The sequence below is a fragment of the Parasteatoda tepidariorum genome, chromosome 10 (assembly GCF_043381705.1).
Source record: "Parasteatoda tepidariorum isolate YZ-2023 chromosome 10, CAS_Ptep_4.0, whole genome shotgun sequence".
Classification (NCBI taxonomy): domain Eukaryota; kingdom Metazoa; phylum Arthropoda; class Arachnida; order Araneae; family Theridiidae; genus Parasteatoda; species Parasteatoda tepidariorum.
This window is the reverse complement of record NC_092213.1, coordinates 66,547,097-66,567,337: the sequence shown is the minus strand read 5'-3', so window position 1 is coordinate 66,567,337 and position 20,241 is coordinate 66,547,097. Positions and strand designations below refer to the sequence as shown.

At 35.0% G+C, this 20,241-nt stretch overlaps 1 protein-coding gene and 1 long non-coding RNA gene across 2 annotated transcripts in view; one reads left to right on the top strand and one right to left on the bottom strand.

Annotated features, from left to right (window-relative positions):
• Positions 1-3,286: 3,286 nt before the first annotated feature.
• LOC122271391 (uncharacterized) lies at positions 3,287-4,129 on the bottom strand. The gene has a single exon (XM_043052420.1). The coding sequence runs from the start codon at positions 4,127-4,129 to the stop codon at positions 3,287-3,289; it is 843 nt and encodes a 280-aa protein (XP_042908354.1).
• A 5,507-nt stretch (positions 4,130-9,636) lies between these two features.
• LOC139426706 (uncharacterized) overlaps positions 9,637-20,241 on the top strand; it is an 11,736-nt gene continuing 1,131 nt past the window's right edge. Inside the window, exons 1-2 of the long non-coding RNA XR_011637926.1 lie at positions 9,637-9,791; positions 11,264-11,355. This is a non-coding gene — a long non-coding RNA (uncharacterized lncRNA). The remainder of the gene's footprint in view (positions 9,792-11,263; positions 11,356-20,241) is intronic.

Sequence of the window (20,241 nt, the reverse complement as noted above, 5' to 3'; positions counted from 1 at the left end):
AAAAATCTGTACCGTCGCCGCGGCAGGCCCACCCAGAAGAGGGGGTGCAGGCTCAATCAGTGCCGGTCGGGGAACCCGGCGAAGCCCCACCGTGGCATTTGTTAAAATTCAGATCAGTTTATTATAAGTTACACGGCAACAGCCCGATAATTTGATTTCAGCAAGGGATACACTACAAGTTGTTCAAAATATGCCACAAAGGATAATGATAATTAAACATTTAAAACACAAAAAAGGGGAACCACCGAATTGTAATAAGGTCAAAGGATCCTAATAAATTAAGAAAATATTAAGTCTAGAGGTCAACGGACCCTTATATTATTATACAAACCCTTACGTATTTCAGCAATTAGTTGGCTGCACAAAGCAGCACATAGGCCAGGACTGTTTGAACTCAGGTCCAAGAGTGGACAACAACAACTCAAAACATAAACAATACAGGCAGTTAAAAGTAAAAGCATCAGATAAAAGGTCAAAGGCAATGACAAGTATAAAAGTAAAAGTTGACAGTGTCAAAACATAGAATGTATACCCAAAAGGGGAAAAAGCAATACAATTTAAAAGATTCAAATGAGTTAAAAAGAGATGTGATAAAAGGTACAGGATAAAACATTAAGAATACAAAGGCTAAAAATACATCAGGATTGCAACAAAAGGCTAAAATACAACAGTAACAATCCTCCAATAAATAAAAAGTAGATAGTAAAATACAGTAAAAATGTTAATATAAAATACGATAGTAAACATTAAAATAGTAGCAGATAAAAACAGCTAGGTAAGAGCAAAAAATACATGAGAATAAAAATTTTTAGAAATGAGACACCCAGGGTGGAGTGTGCAGGTTCCGGGATCTTATGGGTTATCCCCAAGAACATCCTCTAGTGTTTGTTTAATAATGATCTTAATGATTTTTCTGCAGGTCAAGTTAGCGAAGCACTGATGTTGGTTAAAATTATTAAAATGATTGTCACGAAGTGTCCGGAAATGAATACAATTTAGAATTAAGTGATCTATAGTTTGATGATCACCACAGTAGTTACATTGGATGTTTTTGTTAAAAGATCTATTTTGGTGTTCTCCGAACACTCCATGACCCGTTAAAAATTGGTTAAAATAAAAACTTGCCTGCAGTCTATTTAGTTTCGGATCTTTAAAAAATTTGTGTGTCTGCCTTCCTTTCCCAGAACTCTGCCACTTTTGCTTCCAGCGTATCATGTTATGTGACTTGACCAGAGTTTTAATTTGAGCGGCGGAACTAGGGACCTCTATTGAGATTTTGCAGAGGCTAGTGGCATCTTTTGCTGCTCGATCCGCCTCCTCGTTGCCTTGAATGCCAATATGGGCTTTTACCCAGTTACACTTAATGTTATTCTTCCAGAGTAGTTACGTGTCCTTCACCAGTTTTAAAATCAGTTTCGGATTATATAATGCTTGCAACGAGGAAAGCGAATCGGAGTAAATTATTGCATCTGGATAACCAACACTAGAAAGCCATGAAAATGCCTTATTGATTGCCACAAGCTCTGCAACATATACAATGGAATTGTTTGTGAGTCTGATGGAGGCCGCCTCGACAAGTTTGCCATCTATCCTAACTATCACTCCAGAACCTGTCCTATGATCTATCTTATTGGATGTGGGGTCGGCAACCTCCATCCTCGACCCATCAGTAAAACTTTCGAGGCCTTTATTAGATGGGAGTGATCTACCATAGGGTACAGAAAGAAAGGCTGATGGATGAAGCCTGGTTGGGGGACTCTCAAGGTGTGCAGTTTGGAGCATTGTCTGAATATCAGAATCAAAATCATCAAGTCTCCACTGCCACTTTAATCTTTTGACGCAAATATCGTCCAAAATTTTGAGATGGATCGGTTTCACCCCCGCCAGTATCTGGAGGGCTTCAGAACTAGTAGTAGCATAAGCTTTAGTAATTACAATAAGTGAGGATCTCTGAATAGAATTTAGTTTATCATTAATTTTAACAGTATTGCGATACCAGACACTGGCGGCGTATAAAATAATGCGTTCTGTAGCCCGCAGGTAGATCGTTTTGAGTATGTTTGGTTTGAGGCCCCAAGTTGCCCTGGCCACCCTTTTAATCATGTTGTTAAAGTTGGCCACCCTCTCTCTGACCTGGTTAAGATGGGGAATCCAGGTCAAGCCCGGGTCGAGTAATATACCTAGGTATTTGAGGAGTTGTACTTGTTTGACAGATTTTGTGTGATTAGGACTCATCTTAATATTAGGTAATCTACCAATTTTCTTTTTATTCTTAGAAAAAGTAATGTAGTTAGTTTTATTGTTGCTAAATTTGAGTCTATTGTTCTCTGCCCAGGCTGAAAGTTCAGCAAGACAGTGGGTGGCCAGTTGGTCAAACCGATAAAGAATTGGGTGTCTCAATAAAAGTAAAAGATCGTCAGCAAAAGCAATAATGCAACAATCATTCAAATTTACATCATGAAAGTCATTGAAATTAATGCGGTTAAAATAGTCAAAAACAGAGTTGATGTAAATAAGCCACAGCACCGGTCCAAGGGATGAGCCCTGCGGAACTCCTGTAAAAATGTTTCGTCTAAAAATACAATTACCCTCTTCATCATTAAAAATGACTTCTCTCGTGCCAAGAAAGCTAAAGATCATTTTAACAAGATTATCTGGGAGATCTAGTTTATTAATTTCGGTTTTTAAAGTGAACCAGTTAGCATTATTAAATGCATTGTCTATGTCCAGAGCCACCCCGACACTATGTTTACCATCCTGCCTTGCTTCCTCAACAAATTTAACAACCTCAAGGAGAGCATCCTCTGTCCCTCTCCCGGTCCGGAATCCAAATTGATTGGTACTCAGTAAATAATTATTTTCAAGAATGAATGAAAGTCTCTTAGTTAGTAATTTGTCAAGAATTTTACCCCAGACCGAGAGCAGGGAAATCGGTCTATATGAAGCAGGCAGCTTCCTGTCTCTGTCAGTTTTAGGAATCAGGGTGACTCTGGCACATTTCCAAGGCACTGGGAAATGGTTAAGAGCAAAGCAAATATTAAAAATGGCTAACAGCCAGACACTATTAAAGTTAAAAATATCTCTAAAAATCTAATTTGGGAGTCCATCAGGGCCCGGTGCTGTATTACATTTCAAATCCCCAATAACTGCCTCCAGTTCGGGCTTTGTAAAAGGTGGCTCGTTGTGACTCCTAATCAGTGGTTCACATTGTGTATCAGTATTATCCGGGAAGTGGTGCGGCATGATGACAGAGACAGTCTCCTCGAAGTTGGAGGTGAGATCGCCGCTATCTTGGACAGTGGCTGGTAGGTCTCAAGTTATCGCCCTTAGCGATTTTGTATGGGGCTGAAAACGCCCCATCCTCATTGACCCTGTCTAGGAATTTTCTCAAGTCCAGCGCTTTGGCCTTCCTAATTTCCTTTTTATAGACCGCAAGTTGTTGTTTGAACCTGATCTTAAAAGACGCACGTTCCTGTTCATCAGTGGTCTTTTGATACCGCCTCCTAAGGGCCCTAACTTCTCTGAGCTTTTGACTAAGTCCAGGATGCCACCAAGAACAGTGCTGTCCCCTCTTGATATTCTGTCTCAGCACGCTAGCCCTACAAGCCGCTACAATATCCTTAGTAATGTCAATAATACTGGTGTCTAATTGTTCGACCGCGTTGACAGGTTCAAGATTGTAGGTACTTATAATATCCCTCAACCTAACCCTCAGGGCAATCCAGTCCAATCGTTCATATCTGATATTGGTGTTACCAGCCCTGAGCCTGTAGTCACTCTCAATAATATCGACGGTGATCAACTCGTGGTCCGAGCATGATATTTTGTCGTGGACCCTATAGTGTTTAAGCTCTTCGATATTGCTGACAAATAGGTCTATCCAACTCTGTCCGAGGACAGAGTTGTAGGTAGGCGGTCCATCAGGATCATTCAGTACGTCTAAATTATGTTGGTCAAAAAAATTCAATAATGCCTCGCCCCTTGGATCCGACCTAGGTCCCCAGGCCGTGGATTTTGCGTTCAAATCAGCCCAGCTCAGCTCTAAAGAGTATTTGAGTTTTCCACACTCTATTTCATTAAGCAAAATTTTTGCCTCCAAGTTCTCTGTGCATTTAACATTTCTACTCATAAAGTCTGCAATACATTTAATTTTCCCAGATATATATTTCACCTCAAATTGAAATTGGGACAAAGAAATGGACCACTGTGCTATTCTGCTAAAAGAATCCTTCCTCTTCAAGGTATTCGCAATAGGAGAATGATCAGTGTAAATATAAAATTTCTTCCCCAGTAAATAGTGCCTAAGGAAATTAGTGAAATAAAACTATTGCGTACTGTTGCAGAGTTTAGTTATGAGACTAAAGACGTTTGAGTGTCATCTCTACGTCTAACAGAATACGAGTTTTAAGATTTATAAAAACATTCATTTTGTTCATTAAATTATAAATATTTACAGTTTATGCAATTTATCTTTTTATTTAAAGCACTAACACCATAACTTTTCATGACATAAGATTATCTGTAACAATAAATTTATGGCAATAACTATTTACGTTGCAGCAACATTTTGTGAAAATATTATAAAAATACTTTAAAATATTTGAAAAATGATTTTAAAGATAGAGATAGATAATGATTTTAAGGAATATATATTTAATCAGTTTTCTGTTGAAATATCAGCTCCACTACGATTGTTGCAATTGAACAAGCATCAATTCTGATTACGTAAGAACACTTTCATGACTCGCTTTTCCCCAAGAGATTATAAAAGATTAAAAAAGTCGTAATCCAAACACATTTATAAGGAGTAAGGCAATTCCATCTCCACCTAGACTGGCAAAAATGAAATAAACAAAAAATGAGGGGGAAAAGTGTTCTACTGATATTGTTAAAAGATTCGAAATAAATACTATGGAGTTTTATAAAAGGAAAAAGCTTTAGTTACGATATTTAAAAAAACTTTGGAAGCCTAATGAAAATTCGAATTACAACATATCTAATCAAAATATACAACTATTGTAGAGTTGAGTTGTAAGCTGCTGATACTTCAACAACTTCCCACCTTGCAATTCAGGTGATGGCAACATTTTATAAGTTTAGTCTATTGGAAATTTTAACACGTCGACCAATTCTAGCGACGAAATCTGTTACTAATTTGGTGAGAAATTCATCATCTTCACTAGAATCGGGGTTATTAACAGCTTCAGGTTGCAGAGGTCTAAATATGTCTTCTCTTTCCTGAACAACGAATGGTAGCCTTTCAGAACTACTAATTTCCAAGGAATATAATTTCTGAAATGGTCTCAATTTCTCTCCTTCAGCTGTTCTTACTTTGGCAACCCTTGAATGTCCATCTGCACCAGAGAGAACTTAAACTATGATTCCTAAAGGCCAGTTTATGCTTTTCGAATTTATATTAAGAACCACATCTTCAATATTCAAAACTTCTTCGCGACTGTGACCTTTTTGTACCAACATGGCTATATATTCATTGCGACATCTCATTCTTAGACCCTGCCGTAGTTTTTGTACAAAACGTAATCTTTTGTTTATGCTTTTACTATCAATTTCGTCTAAACCAGTTGTTTCACTGCTAGGAATACTTTGCAAAAAACACGCTGGCGTTAAAGGTCAAAGCTAGGCTTAGCCCTGACCCGCCCCATTTTGGGACATCCAGGTAAAACTGTGGACTCATCAATTACGGCAACCCTCAATTCAGACGGCGGAACCGGCGGTGCATGGACACCGAGGGTCCATGGCCCCGAGTCACGCACGACTAAGAGCAACACAAATCCTCGATGGTCAGAGGAGGCCGAATGGGACGAACCCGAGTCGGTGCGGCGGTGCCATACTCAGCTGCAGACGACTCACTAGAAGCGTGGCACCGAGAGACAGCAGCCACGTCACGACCCCTCGAGGCATCCTCTGACTGGAAAGAACCAAAGTGATGCTTTACTTTATTAAAAACCAGAACAGACAAAGGACCTACACTTAGAGGCAAAAATAATAACAAACAACGGTTGAAAAGTGTTACAAAAATTCTCAATTTGAGTTCACATTGGGACGCCATAATCGGCTTACAAAGCTAGTGGGGTAGCAAAATGTAAAATTTGGTTAGAGTTTAGTGCAGATCCTAGTAGTGGATCCTCTTCCTTAGCCTGTCCAGCTCTCTTTGGTTAGCCGGACAACTCGTTCTATTAGCTGAATGGTTCGTATTCAGTCTCAATCCGTATATCTCGTTCGCTGTTGTGCAGTTTGCACAGCTGCTTTTATCTTTGCATTCATTCAATTTGTGTCCTGGCTTGTCGAAGTTCGCGCAGGTTTCGTCATTTCGACATTCTTTGGCCAAATCTATTGCACTTGTAGCACATGAGTGCCCTGAGGTATTCTTTGAGCTTCAGAATTTGCAACCAAGCTTGATGGTGAATTTTCTTGTAAATCTCTGAAAGGTTTTTGGGTCGAGGTTGATCACCCAATGGGTACCTTTTTTGCCCTTTATTGGAAACAATACTTCTAATTTTGAATTCTCTTCTACTTAATAATTCTGCTCTTTCAGTTTAGTTTCTAGCTCTTCCTTTTTTATTTCTGGTTCAACGTCATAGGTTTTTCTTGGCATTTTCTTCGCTGGTACTTCACAAGTATAGCGTTAAAGGTCGAAGACCATCAGAATTGTCTTCAATATATGTCAATGGTCTCGAGTTTATTGTGGCTTCGCAGTCACAGATAATAGTTTCCAATTCTTCGCAATCTACGCATTTCCTGCCTAAATTTCTTCGTAACATTTCTTTTAGCATGCGGATCATGCGCTCCCACCATCCACCCCACCAGGCGGCTGTTGGTGGGTTAAAATTCCATTTAATTTTCTGGATTGTGGAAAACGATATGATTTTGCCCCAATCCAAATTTGTCAGGGCATTGCTTGTACCAACAAAGTTGGTTCCGTTGTCGGTGTAAATTATATTTACTCTACCTCCCCTAGCGAAAAATATTCTTAGAGCCATTATAAAAGCTTCCGTGGACAAAGAATTGACTAATTCCATATGAACAGCCCTATATATGGCACAAGTAAAAAGTACGATCCATATCTTTTCGCCAGAGCTTAAATACAGCGGACCTGCTAAAACGATTCCGGAAACTTCAAATACTGCCGCAACCTTTATTCTGTCTTTTGGAAGAGGTGCAAAAGGTATGGATCATACTTTTTACTTGTGCTATATATGTGTACTTTTTACTTGTGTCCTGTCACGGACGCCACTTCTTAAAAGATTCGAAATAAATACTATGGAATTTTATAAAAGGAAAACGCTTTAATTACAATATTCACAATGATTTTGGAAGCCTAATGAAAATTCGAATTACAACATATCTAATCAAAATATACAACTATTGCAGAGTTGAGTTGTAGGCTGCTGATACTTCAACAGATATAAAACCACTTCTTACAAATGCTAAAATACCCGCCACATTGATTGTATGACTTGAAATATGCAATGTTGCTTACCATTTACCAATACTTGAAGCATAGTACCATCAATATTAAACCAGTTGAAACTGACCATTTTCAGAACATACAACGCTACTTCTGATAGCGCCCCCTCTCCACGTTTTCTCGCTGTAGTCTTCTGTAGTGGAAAAGAGAAGGCAGTAGTTCGTTGAAGTTAGTAGTTCAACGTAACTAACATAAACTACGGAATGGAAGATAATAATAAGGATGCCACTACGTATATTAAAATAGGTGTATGTATAATAGTATTCATTTTTGATTTTTGGAATTTTTTTAACCTTGAAATTTAAAACTCCATATGCAATCCTTATGTCCATGTAACTGACTCCATAATGTATCCACCATTAATAAATATTTTATCACAGAACCCAAGCTACATGTATTCATATCACAAATACATACATTTGGATAGCATTTACCCATCTAGTTTAATATAAACTAATTATCTCCAATAACATTAAAAATAATGGCGGCTAGGTTAGCGAATTAGTCGAACGGTTATCGAGGTAGTCGGGCGGTTAGCCTGACTGCGAAGCCAATAGCTTCGGGTTTGATTCTCTCTCATCGTTAATGTTTCTCGCTAAGTATTGTCCTTTGTTGTGTGTGGTGTAGCCCTCCCTATGAACGAGTATCTGTGGCAGTGTGGCGTGGGTAATGTTGCTCGCCTCTGTATTTGGTCACAAGGTGTTCATCAGGCAACGCAAAGTGTGCAAAACTTTCGGCACTTTCCATGACAAAGAACCATAAGTTCAGTGCCTGCCGTTAAAATGTTACATTAAAGATAGTCTGGTGCTGACATCTAGTGTGTAAAATAAGAAATAAAAAAAATTCCGGGCACGAGAAATGGATATATTTAAAACTTTTTGGTGCATTACTTTTAAACGCTCCAGTTCGGAAATATCACGGGCATAAGAAATAGGAGACTAAGGCTCACTCCGTGATTTTAAAGAGAACGAGAGGGAAGGGGTAAGGCAATTTATATTTTAATAAGCATCGAAAACTTTATATTATACACAATATTACTTTTGGAAGTGAATTACACATTTATCCCCGAAAAAGTAAAAAAAAAGGTGATTTGGAGTTAATGAAAAAATAAATTAATTGTGGCAATTACAAATCTGTACTTTTAACAGAAATTAGTAGCCCATTTTATGCTAAAAAAAGAAAAACATGTTTGTTGTTTCACAAAAAGGGGAAAAATAGCAATGTCTAAATATATTTTCAGAATTTAAAATGTTTCCAACTTTCTTTAAAAAATTTAATTGCCAATTAATTCAATTTAATTTAATTAAAACTTTTTTAAAATTGAGCAACTATTTTTATAATCTACATAAATAAGATGTCAGTATTATTAACAGAGAATTTTTATGAAACATATATTTCATACCTGTTTTCATCATTTTGCATATAAATTTGGTCAAAATAAGTGAAAAAATATTATAGTTAGCATATTTATGATTATGAAATACAGCATGAAACACCACGGCCTTTTTCTGCTTTAAAGATAAAATCTTCCAAACAATAATTTTTCAAATTTGAACTTATTTATATCTAAAGGAAACAGTTATTCATCTTTGAAATTTCTTGAATTTACAATTTTGGTTTAAAAATCCAAAATTGTATTTATAATAAATCAATAATTGATTTTATTATAGGTAATTTTTTTAAAGGAATTATTTTTTTTCAAACTATTTTTTTTAGGTTTTATATTTTAATACAAATATAATTTCGATAATCCAAAAATTTTTTAGTAACTATTAGACTAATTATTCTAATTAAAAAATACCAAAATATATTTTGCTTGCATTAAAGAGTGGCTGGAAAAAAACATATAAAAAGGTCACCATTTTCCCATCTGCGACATAGGGTTAATGAATGTAATTTAATAATTCTTTGTAATGAATGTAATTTAGTGATTCTTTATAATGAATGTATGCTTTGAACTTCAAAAAATTTTCATGAAAATATGTTATGATTAAATGCTATTTTAGACAAGATTAAGAAAGTTTGTTTAGCTTTTTTGACATAGCATAATCTCAAACTCAGAGCGGGTTGAAGTTTTTTTCTCGAACAATTTGGAAAAAATAAATGTAATAACAGCTGCTCATTTGAGTGTAAATCTCTTTTTGTTTTTATCCATCAAACGATTTATCTATTCTCATTCCACAATTAAGTTTCTGGTTGAAAAAAAGGAGACACAGGTCCATACAGAACGCCAGGATGGGTGCGAATAAGATTCTCGGTATCGCTTATATCACTATTATTGTTATCATTTCATTACTCACTGGTAAGTATAAATCAAATTATCACACCGTTTTAATTTCTGAATAATGCAATAAAAAGAATTTTAAAATATGAATTATAATGATTTTGCTGTGAACTTTTTTTTCGTGAGATTGACAACGTACGATTGACGTATCCAATTGCACGATAATACGTATCCATTTGCACAATAATTTTTTTTAATTTTTTAAAAATAGATATATTTGTTGTAGGAATATGATAAAAATGTTATTAATGAGCTATGTTAATTGCAAATTTTTACACTTTTAAGTTTTAAATGGAATCATTTTTTATTTTATTGTTTAGCGTAATTATTCAACTTTTTTTCAGTAATACTGATACCTGGATGACGTATGTCAATCGGGTGGGCAACGGAGAAAAAATACTTTTTTCAATTAATTATTGAATAAAATATATCCAGTGCAGTACTATATTTAGTTTTAAAATGTGTATCTGTCGATATTTTGTACACTGAATACTATAAAGTGGTAAGAACGTAACGAATAAATTAATAAGTTTATCGCAAATTTTCCAACATTTTTAACCATGCTCCTCTGGTTACGCCATTTTGCTTTAATTCAGTCGACTCTGGTCTCATAATCTTAGTTTTGCTCCAAAAATTAAAAAAAAAATTTTTTTAATTTTATTTCCTCCTTTCCCCCAAAAATAAAAAAATAGAAACATCTGTAACACTGTAGCATTTTTTTATCACTTTTCAAACAATTTTTTCAATTAATTAAAAATAAAAAAATCGAAACATCTGTGACATGGTAGCATTTTATCTATCATTTTTCAATTAATCAAAAATGAAAAAATAGAAACATCTGTGACATGGTAGCATTTTTTCTATCATTTTTCAATTAATTAAAAATAAAAAAAGTAGAAACATCTGTGACATGGTAGCATTTTTTCTATCATTTTTCAATTAATTAAAAATAAAAAAATAGAAACATCTGTGACATAGTAGCATTTTTTTTAATCATTTTGCTCCATTTAAAATTTGGCGCTAGACTCTTGTAAGATAACAAAAATTGAAAATGTATCACGAACATTAACGGGAAAATGGCCGTCCGCGCGGACGTCGGATTCGAGAAATTCGTTGTCCGTGGAGAATTTTTGAGAATTTTTTCGGAAGGGCGGTTTTTTGAGCCCTGGAAAAAGCCGTTTTGGTATTTTGGTTTCGTAAGCAAGAACCTTCCTCAGTGTCGAAAACAAACGTGCTTTTATTTTGTGCTTCGACCGACATTGAGGAAGGTTCTCGTTGGTATAACCGAAACTAGGAAGTCCATTTTTTTGTGCTCTCTTCATGTTGTTCAGCTTTATTTTTTATCGAAGAATCGTTTTCGAAATTGAAAAAATATTTTTTAATATTGCTTTTCAAAATAAATTCATAATTTCTGTCTATTTATAAGAAATGTATCATTTTGTGAAATTTTTAGTTTTTAGTACTTAAATTTAAAATTCCTCTTTTTTTAGAAGTGAATGGAGGTGCAGGTTTTTTTGGAACTATAAATTCCAATTTTACGATAAGGTACACAGAAGAGGATTTTGAAAATTTTTTAAAAAAGGTAATAATATACAACTTGTTTCTAAGCTGCAATTTTTCATTTACAAACATTCTTACATAATAACCATGCCACTTTTCAGTCTCTAAGCTTTTGTGAAATGGGTTATAAAACAAAATATATTTAGATCCGATAACATAGCTGTGATATGTGAGTTCCGAGGTAATGCTGCAAACTGCCGTGCAGTGTACTTGGGTTTAAAACCCCAGGATAGCATTATTATGCAATAAATGAGCCGTGGTGGCTAAGGGGATAGAGTGTTCGCCTTCCAATGAGGTGAACCGGGTTCGAATCCCAGCAATGGCTGGTCGATGCGAATTCGGCATCCGGCTTTCACCGAACACAGCGTTGACATAAAATATGCTCAGTAGTAGACGGATTATAGGTTAGAGTCTTCTTGCCGTCAGGCTAACCGTGGGATGTCTTCGTGGTTTTCCCCACCATGTAACGCAAATGCGGATTAGTTCCATCAAACTTCACCCAATACTTGATCCAGAAGTTTCCTTGTCTTATGGATTGGGTTCAAAATTACAAGGCAATGTAGTTGAACATTGGGAGCCGTAAATTCAAAATTTGGTTGGGCTACTCAAAGACGGCTATTAAATAAAATATATTTAGATCCAATTTATAATTTATTTAATGTTACGGTTGTGCCTGTGAAATTATTTCAAATGAAATGCTAATGAAAGAGAAATGACATTTATTAAAGAAAAGTATGGAATTTTTAATAACAATAAATAGAACAAATTATGAAAAAAACAAGCATTTATAAAATATTCCATTAATATTTCCTATCACACTTTTCAAATTAAAATAACGAAATTCTTTAAGAAAGAAACGTGTTTCCATAATAACCATTTTAAACGTTTGCAGCAGCTCTTTCAAGTTTTCATTTAAAAGTAAACCATACTTCGGCCTATTTTAACCCTTTTCAGCTTATGTAGGGGAGAGTGGGGTCAATTGTAACAGGATGCGATTATAACAGAGCAAAAATTTCGAGTGTCGGGTTCTAAATTTGGTTCCTAGGTGGCGCACAATGTGTATTTAATAAATCTACATGTACACTCCTGCTGGCAACCATTTTTATGTACTTTTGAAAGAGTTACATCACAAAAGATATTTTCACGCTACGGAAGTACTTTTTTTGGTATTAGAATATTATATTGTAACAAAGTAATTTTGTTTAAACAAATAAAAATTATTAACCGAATATGTAAGTGGACACCTTAATTAACATTTTAAAAAAAAGATTAGTTTTGTTAATTAACTAGCATTGTTTTCAAAAAATGAAGCTGATTAGTTAGTTAGTTAAGTATTATTGGCGCAAAAGCCATTTTTGGCCATACCGCACCTACAACTTGTTTTATAAGAAACATTCTGCTATAAGTTAAAGCTAAATTGATTTGTAAAAACCAATGTCCCTTAGATAATTAAAAATGTTATTGTGGGGTTTATCTCCAATTAATAAAGTCAATGTTGGATTAAAGCAACCAAAGTGGCGTTGTCTCAGTGTTTTAAATTCGTTACACTTTGTTAAAATATGTTTAATAGTGAGCTGTTCTCTACAATGAGAACATTCGGGTGCAGTTTCGTTTAATAAAAGATGTTTATGGGTTAATCGAGAGTGGCCAATGCGCAAGCGATTTAATATTACTTCCTGCTTTCGACTAATGTTTAGACTTTTATAAGATTTAATAGAAGGTTTAATGTCGTGCAATTTATTATTTATTTCATTTTCCCAATCATTTTGCCAGTGTAAATACTGTTCATTGTCAATTGCATTTTTGATATCTGTGTAGGTAAGGGGGTTGTTTGTTACATTGTTTGTTGACTTAGCCACTTTATCTGCTGCTTCATTACCCGAAATGCCAGCATGGCCTGGCACCCAACAGAAAATTATGGCATATTCTTTTAGGAGTAAATTGCTGTATAGGTTTAAAATATTATTTATAATAGAATGTGTATTCAGTTCTTTATTTTGTAAGGCAACTATAACACTTTTTGAATCTGAATATATTATCCATTTTTTCAACCTTTGAGAAGAAATAAATTGAAGAGCCAGATAAACCGCATGGCATTCAGATGTAAATACGGAGCATTTTGAATGTAATTTTTCAGATATTGTGGAGATAGGGGTAACAACAGCGCTTGCAACATGGTCAAGGCCTTTAGAGCCATCTGTAAAAATGGAATTAAAATTACTATATTGTTCTTGGTGTGAATTAAAAAGCTGTAAGTAAATGTCAGCAGCAGTTTGTGCTTTTGTCAGATTGTTAAAAATATCAATAGTTTGGAGAGAAATGACGTCCCAAGGAGGTCTTAATTCGCTCGCAGGTAAAATATTAAAGTCTTCTAGGTTTAGGTCAGATAAAAGCTTTCTTACTCTCAAACCAAAAGTCGGTATTGCAGAGGGTCTGTTACTAAATAATCTTTCATAAGATGGAGTTGTAACATTTGAAAACATGGAATGTATATGATGGCTTTTGACATGAAAATAGTATCTCAATGTTAACTTATTGCGTCGTTCAGCAAGAGTTGGTTCATGATATAAAACGTTTAGACTTTTTATGGGTGATGTGCGAAATGCTCCTGTTGCTATACGTATGCCGGAATTATGGATGGTGTCAAGATATTTAAGAACAGATTTTCTAGCTGATCCGTAGACAACGCAACCATAGTCGAGTTTAGATCGAATGATACACCTATAAATTTTGAGCATGGCATCTGTATCTGCACCCCAAGAGGTGTTTGTCAAAACTTTAAGTAAATTTAATTTCAGTCCACAGGTTTTTCTTAAGTGTTTAATATGAGATGCAAAAGTGAGTTTAGAGTCTAAGACCAAACCAAGAAATTTTGTTTCGCTTAAAACGGGAATGCGGAAGTTTTTGAGATACAGTTCAGGATCGGGGTGGAGCCCTCTTTGTCGACAGAAGTGTATACTCGTTGTCTTAGTTGTAGAAAAATTAAAACCATTTAACTCAGTCCATTGGGATAATTTATTAATAGCGAGCTGCAATTATCTTTCGATAGTGTGCATATGAGATGCTTTACAAGATATCCGCAGATCATCAACGAATAACCTGCCGTCCACTGTAGATGGTAATGGGGTTAAAATATCGTTTATTTTTATAAGAAATAAGGTTACACTAATGACACTACCTTGAGGAACACCTTCCTCTTGATTAAAAGTGTCAGATAAAGTGTTATTCATTCTAACTTGAAATGTCCTGTCTGTTAAAAAGTTTTGAATAAAATAAAACATATTTCCATTAATGTCATAATTTAAAAGGTCCCTTAAAATGCCGTATCTCCACGTTCGATCATACGCTTTCTCAATATCAAAAAATAGCGTCACAAGATGTTGCCTTTTTAAAAACGCTTCACGTATATCAGTTTCTGAGAGCATTCGATTGTCAACAGTTGAATTACACTTGCGAAATCCGCTTTGTCTCTTAGATAAAATACAACGAGATTCAAATAAATATATTAATCTTGCGTTTATTATTCTCTCTAGAAGTTTGCAAAGACAACTGGTGAGAGCGATTGGTCGGTAATTGGTAGGGTGTATAAGGTCCTTACCTGGTTTAGGAATGGCAACTATATATGATTTTCTCCATATTGATGGGAATTGTCTATTCACCCAAACTCTATTAAACAGTTTTAAAATTATTTCCAAATGGGTGTCAGAGAGGTGTTTAAACATACTATTGTGAATTTTGTCAGGCCCTGGAGATGTTTCTTCACATTTATTAATAGCAGATTTTAATTCAGTTATTGTTAGAGGAGAATTGTAATCATTGTGAGGTTCAACAGAGGGTCTAAGTACATTTTTTTCAGTTTGAGTTTTGTATTTTTGGAAAGTTTGAGAGTAATTTTCTGTACTAGAGGCTGGGAAAAGTTTTCGGCTAGGGTATTTGCTATTTCTTTAATTTCTGTTATTTTATTTCCATTTACTTCAAGATGCGTAATAGGTAAGGAGTTGTAATGACCAGATATTTTTTTTATTTTTGCCCAAATTTCTTTTGCTTTCGTATTGTTATTTATGGTACTTATATATTTAATCCAAGATTCTCTTTGGCTTTGCCTTCTAGTTTTCCTTGCAAGTGCACGGGATTTTTTAAACAGGATTAAATTTTCAACAGTTGGGTATCGACGGAATATTCTCCAGGCTCGTCTTTGAGCTTTATGAGTTTGTCTGCATTCTTCGTTCCACCATGGTTTTGGGTATTTAGGTAAATTAGTTGATGTACGTGGGATGGAATTTTCAGATGCGTTTATGAGAGTACTTGTAATATGTTGTGCAGCTTCTTCAATATTACCATTATCAACCATTTCTTCATTGAATATTAGCGACTCTTGAAAAAGTGACCAATTTGCTAAATGTGTTAGCAGTCTAGGAAAATGTACTGTATTAGTATTCCCAGGTTTAAAAATATTGATGATGAGAGGAAAATGGTCGCTATGATAAAGGTCATTCCAAACAAAAAATTGCAACAGGGTATAAATACGTGGTGAACACAGTGTCAAATCAATGGTATGGAATGTACGAGATGGAAAGTGGAAATGTGTTTTTTCATCCGTATTTAGTAAACAGAGTTGGTGGTCCTCTATTAATGTATCAATTTGATTCCCACGAGAATTTGTAGTATCACTGCCCCAAGTTGTGCTATGCCCATTTAGATCACCTGTGATTATAAACGGTTCTGGTAATTCTGCTATTAGGTTGTTAAGATCTGATTGCGATATTGTTTGATTTGGTGGAAGGTACAGGCTGCATATTGTGATGAGCTTTGATTGAAATGTAACTTGTGCTGCTACTGCTTGCAAGGTAGTTGTTAATGGAACTGCCGAAAATGGATAACTTTTTGAAATCAAGAGAGATACACCTCCGCATGCTTTATTTCCATTAATAAAGTCATTTCTCAGGTGCGAATATTTTTGTATATTGGCTTTGTGGTTATGTTTCAAAAATGTTTCCTGAAGTGCGAAACAAACGGGGTTATGTTTTTCAATAATATTTTTGATATCTGGCAAATTAACATAAAACCCGCGACAATTCCAAGATATAAGTCTATCGGCCATTTTTAATTTTTATGTTTTTTGGTTTAAGGTTTTCTGGAGTTTCCATCCCTTTTTCTATTTGCATTTGAGAAGCATCTGAGCAATTTTCGTCGTCTGTAACCATTGTATCTGATGAAAACTGATCCTGTTGGTTATTTGATAATTTTTTCCGGTTTTTATTGAAACGATTTTGTCTGCTTTTAGATATGTATTTGGGTTTACTTAGCAATGGGGATTGAGTTAATTTTTTGTGAAGAACATTGACCAATTTGTGGGGTTATTTTCAGGTATTGACTGTTTTTACTAGTATTTTGAGATAATAACTGATCAGAAGTTGACGGGATTGCGACTTTGGATTGCTGTGAAGGTTGTGCAGATTTTGATTTTAACGCATTGGTTGTCTGAGAAGGGGTTGTTGTCAGAGAAGGGGTTGTTGATATGGTACGTTTTGTATTCCGAAGCTCAGATTCATTATTTTCAGTCTGTATACCAATGGATTTAGTTGCTTTTGGAGTTTTGACCACTGAAGCCTATGAAACATTAAGTCTAGGTTGTGAGTTTAAAAATTTGCTTTTGGCCTCAAAATATGACAAGTTTTGCATTACTTTTATATTTAGTATTTGTTTTTCTTGTTTCCATCTAGGGCATTGACAAGAATTTGCAGAGTGAGATTCGGAACAGTTAGTACATTTTTCTGGCTGATTACAGGTTTTAAAAGTGTGACCGGTTTCACTGCAGCGAGAGCAAGTCTCTTTTCCTCTGCAGTTGTTCGCAGAATGGCCGAATTTTTGACATTTGAAGCAGCGGAGTGGATTGGGAATGTATGGGCGAACTTTACAGTTTCGGTACCCTGCTTTAATATCATCAGGTAGTATAGAAGTGTTGAATGTTAAGATTATGTGTTGAGTGGTAACTATTTCTGGACCTTTTTTTATGGTTATGTGCCGTGCATCTATAACTCCTTGACTGGAGAGACCTTCGATTATTTCAGAAATTGGGAGTGATTGTAACGTCTTATCAGAGATCACGCCTTTAGATATATTTAGAGTGTTGTGAGAGGTTACTGAGATTTTAACGTTTCCGAGTTCAGATAATTTCAAAAGTGAAGCTGTTTGTTTGTTGGAATTTGTTTCGATTAACAAGTCTCCTGATGGCATCTGTTTTACATTTTTAGGATTACCAATATTTGCTTCAAGTGTTTTTTGAACTAAAAATGGTGATATAGACGAAAGTTTCTTTTCTGTAGAGCTTAAGATCAGAAATTTTGCTGTAGTGGGGTCGTAATTTGTGCATTTAGCAAGATTGAAACTAGGTGAGAAAATTGTCCCGCTTTTGTTTCGGTGTGCGGAACTGAACACCATCTGTTCATTTTCAGCCATAGAAAAAAATAATCAACTTCCACTATCAACTGCACCACCCACCACGGAGTCCAACTTAGGGGATGTAAGTGACAGTAAAAAATCTGTTACTTAACACCGATGCTGGCCAATAGCTATACGCCCGAAAGTCACCCCTGAAGCAGCCTCCACCCTTAACGAGGTGCTCAGTAAGTGACCCCGGGCTTGACCCTAGCCATCAGATGACGTTTGTGACATGCCGATTGATGCATACGGGCCACTATGCACCTCCCGTTTACCTGAAGCAGGGGCCAAAGTAGTGTGTTGGGGTACCAAGATGCCCCTCAACTACCAGGATCCCCCTTTCCAGGGACACGGGTCTCCGCGCACGGCAAACACGCGGGTGGTTTTCTTCCCATCAGAGTTTGATATAAAACCGAAACCAAGACGAAAAGCCCTTTACCAGTCAATTTGGCAACCACGACAAGAGTGAAAATTTTTTATAAATAAATATAATACAAATGAAGAAGTGAAACATAATTAATAAATATACATATGTATATATAAACGCAACAAAAATAATCAAAAATATAAAAGCTCAAATAATTGCTCACTAGGTTAATGTAATAAATAATGAAAGTCACAAACTCAAAACAGGACCGTCGCAGGAGAGATATCGAAAAATGCTCAGGTCCAGGTGGGGGCCCCGGGTGCGCCACGCCCGTCACTCAAGAGTGTGCCCCTGGGGGGACAAATGAAGCTGAAATGGCGTCTTGGGGACGATTGTAACATTAAGTAAAGGGACGATTGTAACAGCTGAAAGTAAATAATCTTATGTTTACAAACCATTACTTAACTCTTTAAGAACCACCAATAGTTTCCTACTACATCATTTATATTATGTTGCATGTGCATTATTTTATTTGTAACCTTTCACAGCATAAATTAAAATTTTTAACCCCTTAAAGTTAGAAGTTTAAGCCTTTGGGTCTCTGCTCATTACTATTTTTACTCATAAAATATCACTACTATTTTGATCAATAAAAAAATATATCCCAACTATGATAATATGTATAATTAACTATGTTTTACTTGAATTTATGAACTGTTACAATTGACCCCGTAAGTGGGGACAAGTGTACGACTGTAAAAAATTGTTAATAACTAATATAATAACATTTAAAATAAGGTATTTATTTTTTTTCTAGTAGAGGATAGTCTACTTTACTCGTCTGTCAATTAATACTAATAATATATTGGATTTTTTGTTAGTTAAAAATAGTTAAGTAAAAAATGTTACAATTGACCCCACTCTCCCCTATATATATGAAACAAATTCATAACCGAACTAGATATAGCGCAAGGAGTGCAAAATACCTAAACTAAGGTTATTAATTATAAAACGGTGAGAAACCTTCCTTCCTCTAATTAAATATTATTAATTTAGTATTTTATAGATTATAACGTTCACAATTACCTTCAACTTTCTTTATCCAAAAGAGAAAAAAAATGGAAACTGCTGGTTTAGTCTGATGGGTGTTACGTAAAGTTATCTGCGGCAGCAAAATTTGACTATGACAAGATTTTTTTTTTTTAAAGCTACTAAAGGTTCTGTAGGTAAAAATCAATTTTTGGCTTGGTTGGTTGGTTGGTGTCGTGTCATGGACAGAAAATAATTTTAAATGTGATCAAAGGTCCTATGGACAACATCTTTTTTCGTCTTCATCCCGTACTGCAGATTGAGAAGCGTCTGCTGCCCCGTAAGCAGTAACATGATCGCCATTTATATTTCTTGCCTTAAAAAGTTGAATAAAAATTCCCAACACTTCCTAAGCACTCAGCTTTATTTTCAGCATTTTTTATTGAATTCATATGGATTGTAAAAAGTTTTTTGTTCTGAAAGAATTATCTGTATCTGATACACTACTTATGGTAACAATTAATTTTGGATACATGAGTGTATTGTATTACAAAAAGCTTTCTAGTACGGCTTCAAAGGAAATGAAATATTCGCGTTTTAATTTATTTAAATTATAACAACCTGAGCCTTGCTTGAAGCGAGTTTTTAATGATAATTTGTTCTGAAAGAATTATCTGTATCTCATACACTACTTATGGTAAAAATTAATTTAGGATACATGAGTGTATTGTATTACAAATAACTTTCTAGTACGGCTTCAAAGGAAATAAAATATTCGCGTTTTAATTTATTTAAATTATAACAACCTGAGCCTTGCTTGAAGCGAGTTTTTAATGATAATTTGTTCTGAAAGAATTATCTGTATCTCATACACTACTTATGGTAAAAATTAATTTAGGATACATGAGTGTATTGTATTACAAATAACTTTCTAGTACGGCTTCAAAGGAAATAAAATATTCGCGTTTTAATTTATTTAAATTATAACAACCTGAGCCTTGCTTGAAGCGAGTTTTTAATGATAATTTGTTCTGAAAGAATTATCTGTATCTCATACACTACTTATGGTAA

What these genes read in the sequence shown, in the direction of transcription:
- LOC122271391 (XM_043052420.1), bottom strand. Translation starts at nt 4,129, where the DNA reads ATGAGTAGAAATGTTAAATGCACAGAGAACTTGGAGGCAAAAATTTTG.